The 4164-nt window shown below is 42.3% G+C and overlaps 1 protein-coding gene across 1 annotated transcript; it reads left to right on the top strand.

The window, feature by feature from the left end:
- Positions 1–827: 827 nt before the first annotated feature.
- SARC_11868 (hypothetical protein) lies at positions 828–3416 on the top strand (the record flags this gene model as incomplete). Its single annotated transcript, XM_014294039.1, has 4 exons — positions 828–1138; positions 1775–2000; positions 2606–2793; positions 3030–3416. The coding sequence occupies 4 exons, from the start codon at positions 828–830 to the stop codon at positions 3367–3369; spliced, it is 1065 nt and encodes a 354-aa protein (XP_014149514.1). The 3' UTR covers positions 3370–3416.
- Between the last annotated feature and the right edge of the window lie 748 nt (positions 3417–4164).

Genomic DNA, 4164 nt, shown 5'->3' with positions numbered 1-4164 from the left:
TATATTTATTATGTATTATATATATATATATATATATATATATATATCTGTATGTATGTTTGTATGTATTTATATAAATATGAATGTATATTTTATATGTATTTATATATGTTTATATAAATATGTATGTATGTATGTATGTAGATGTATATATATATATGATAGATAGATAGATAAGTATATGTATATATACTTTTATATATTGATGTATACATTTATATTATATATATATTTATGTATATGTATATAAATACGTACATGTAAACATATATATATAAGTGTATATATATGTGTATATGTATATATGTATATGTGTGTGTGCGTACATATATATGAATATATATATATATATGTATGTATGTATGTATGTGTATATATTTATTCTTTTATTTGTTTATTCGTTTGTGAATATTTCTATATACGTATATGTGCGTGTTCGTATATATATATACATTTCTGTTTATTATAGTATTTTAAATATATGTATGCATGTATGTACGTTTTATGCATGTACACGGATACGCGGGTACGAATGTATGTTTTTTTTTGTATGAGCACATTCGATCTTCCCACACATAAAGGCAGAAATGCGCCTGTCAGTCATGTCGAGCTGCCTGGTAGCAGCCGTACTTCTATCACCATGCAGCCCCTCATTGCACTTTGATACTTCCAGGAGTGTCGTAGCTTTGACTATTTTTACGTAGTAAGCCTGACGAGAGACGGCCCATACTTGCAATATCATACGTACCACCGTGGTACCACCGTGGCACTGAATCGCTACGCATATACAATCTCCATATAGATCAAACATCTCAGCTCTCACTTTTATGGCTCTTCCATACATCGCTGTACATATCCAATACCAACGTATACCGACTATCTCATATCACCGTCTACAACCTGGTTCCCTTGCAGAGTTGCCCAAAACCCTTCTGGATGTCACGCGCGTGACCGATGCCAACAAGCAGGAGTACTCCAAATCCAATGTGGCCTCTATTCGGTTCCATCCCAACGCGTCCGTCGCCATCGTGGGTGGACTAGATAAGACACTCCGGCTGTTTAGCATCGACGGCAAGGCGAATGCAAAAATCCAGAGCATTTTCATAAGGGATATGCCTATTCTGAGTTGTGAATTCAGGTATTTTTTTGTTTGTTCTGGGATGTGTGGGCAGAGTATCTTTGTAGGTCATTACCAAGTACAACTTGAAGCGGTTAAGCGTGTTACATGCAGAGGTAGTCAGATCTTTCCCGCCTGTGTAGTAGTGGATCCGTTTCGAATCATGGATACATGCATGCACGATTACAAGACAAGCACCACGCGTGTGTGTGTGTGCGTGACAGGGTGCGCATACGCCAAATGGGTTTATTACTACTGTGGATCGGCTATACATACCTACCTGTCACACCTGCAAGTCCACATCAAGAGTGCGTATATGAATACAAAGTGCAAGTGCTCGTGTACGGCATTTTGTCTGTTGCACGTTTACCCCGACACGCCTCAACTATTCGACCCTTGGCGATAACAAACCCAACCTAGTGTCGCACTTCACAGTGCTGGCAGACCACCAATCACTCCGTTAGCGTAGTAGTACCCGTCGGTGTTTTATACCATATACTTCTACTACTCGCGACACGGATCATATACACACTATATTATATGTAACCTTCAGGAACAAGTTGGCGTCATGTTAGCAAGGACAAATTATCAATATCGTTCTCTGTATTAACGAAGTGTCCTGTTTTTATTATTTGCATTCCAATTTTAAATTTGCAGCACGGATGGGTCTCAAATATTCATTTCTGGTCGGCGCCCCTTCTTCTACTCGTATAACATACTCAACGGCGAGGTCGATAAGGTGCATCGCCTGCACGGACGCACAGAGAAGTCTCTGGAGTCCATGTCCCTATCGCCATGTGGGAAACTGTTGGTATTCCTCGGGAACGCAGGGTCTATTCTGCTGGTTGATACAAAAACAAAGCGCCTGGTACACACATTGAAGGTGAGTGCGTGTATTTGTGTATATGGTATATGGGTAACAACCTCTCCGACGATCTGAATGTATTCATATACGTAATTGACGTGGCTGTTGTGCACCACATTTGGACAGAGAGGACTCGCTTACAGCTAGTGCATGTGCCTTGTGTCAACACCCGGGTGTAGCTCAACACCGCGGGAGCCATGTGTCAAACGATGCTAATTAAGCGTTTGATTCGTTGCTTGAGCTTGAGAGTGCACATCTTGTATGTAGGTAGATCTAGAGCTTTGCGTCTGTCCAGTTCCATCCAGGTTGCAATCTCACATGGTCAGTGGTCTTAAAACCTTGTTTGGTTGTTTTTTGTGATGTATACGTTACATTGCTGCTGTGTCGCGCATGATCTTGTTCAAACTGGGAAGTGTCCTGAAATGTAATTTCAGAATAATCAAACTTGGAAGTATCCTGAAATGCAATTTCAGGATAATCAAATTGGGAAGTATTTTGAAACGCAATTTCAAGAATATCAAACTGGGAAGTATCCTGAAACGCAATTTCAGAGAATAGTCTCGAGAGCTCGTACACACGTAGTATCGTACTAAATGGTTCTTTCCGGTATTCCCTATATGCAGATGAACGGCACGTCTAGAGCAGTGACCTTCAGCCCCGACGGTTCAACTATGTACTCCTTCGGGAGTGCGGGGGATATATATGTCTGGGATATGAAGACGCTCCGGTGTACGCACAAGTTCCACGACGACGGTTGTATATCTGGTGTGCAGGTGACCGTATCGCCGGATGGACGGTATTTGGCCACAGGGTGAGTTTTGTTGTGATCTGGATTGCTGTGCAGTTGATTAGCATTGGCTTTTTTAGGTAGAGTAGTCTCCTGCCAGACGATGTATACGAATAGCTGGTATGTGAATGTATATGCTATATCCTATCCAAACCCCTGACATCCTTAAAATCAGGGTTGTAGTGTTGACATAATTCTATCGAACTGACGAATTCATATTACATATCGTTCGACTCGACCCAACCCAACCCAACCCGCAGGTGCCAGTCCGGTGTGATCAACTTGTATGACGTGCCATCGCTCACAACCACCACCAAACCCAAACCCCTCAAAACCATCATGAACATCACCACGCGGGCCGACACCCTGGTCTTCAACCACGACTCACAGATCCTAGCGGTGTCTACAAAGCACACTAAGGATACACTCAAGCTTATACACGTGGCCAGTATGACGGTGTTCAGCAATTGGCCCACAGCGGCAACACCGCTGAGATATGTGCAGTCGGTGGCATTCTCACCGAACTCGGGATATATGGCCATTGGTAATGACCGAGGGCATGTGCTGCTGTACAGGTTAAATCACTATCACAGTGCTTAAATTCACGTGTATATCGAGTATGTAATAAAGTAAACGGAACCTGCCAACGATTTCTTGTGCGGAGTGGGTGGGAAATGCTGATGCATGCGAATTGTATAACACTAGGTTACACCCCAACTTGGATGCTTGGTATACGAGATGACAATTTTAATGTTCGTGCGGGAGATTTGTAGATTTCAATTTCGAGACCACTTGCGCTTACGAGTGCGGGGGGGGGAGGGGCTGATAGAGAACCTCTACTAAGACTTAAGCGACCAATCCTGCGGTTGGTTGTATCGGTCTGATCTACAGTGGTAAGGATCGAACGTCCATGCGTAGCGGGACTGGGGCCAAATGGTGTTCCATCGCGAATCTTATCCATTGTCCCTGTCGTATGCAGTCATTTCGTCTCAGTAAGTGTTGATGCGATTGGCCCATGCGGACACCGCATTACAGTGGGTGAGTGACAGGTAGATTTGTAAATGTGAAACTGCGCACGAGCATGCGGAATCCGCATTTCATGTGTTCCGAGATTGAGATGAAGTTTCATTTATTTGATAGGTGTACTTGTATACATATCGGGTGCGACAACACGGATCGTGGTACATATCGGGTGCGACAACACGGATCGTGGTTCGATTAATATTGTGCATATAGCAATATAAAACTGACTATCACGTACGTAATATCATGAATATGTACAGACGTTTCCATGGTATGGTATTGGATTTAGTTTACTTTTTCCCATAGCCCGCTGAATTGAACACTTTTGCGTTACAAATTTACAAATCAATTCATTTCTATATATACGCAAGA

The sequence above is a fragment of the Sphaeroforma arctica genome, assembly GCF_001186125.1.
Source record: "Sphaeroforma arctica JP610 unplaced genomic scaffold supercont1.1926, whole genome shotgun sequence".
In the NCBI taxonomy this organism is placed as follows: Eukaryota; class Ichthyosporea; order Ichthyophonida; genus Sphaeroforma; species Sphaeroforma arctica.
Note: the sequence above shows the minus strand (reverse complement) of the source record. Positions and strands in the feature narration are given on the sequence as shown.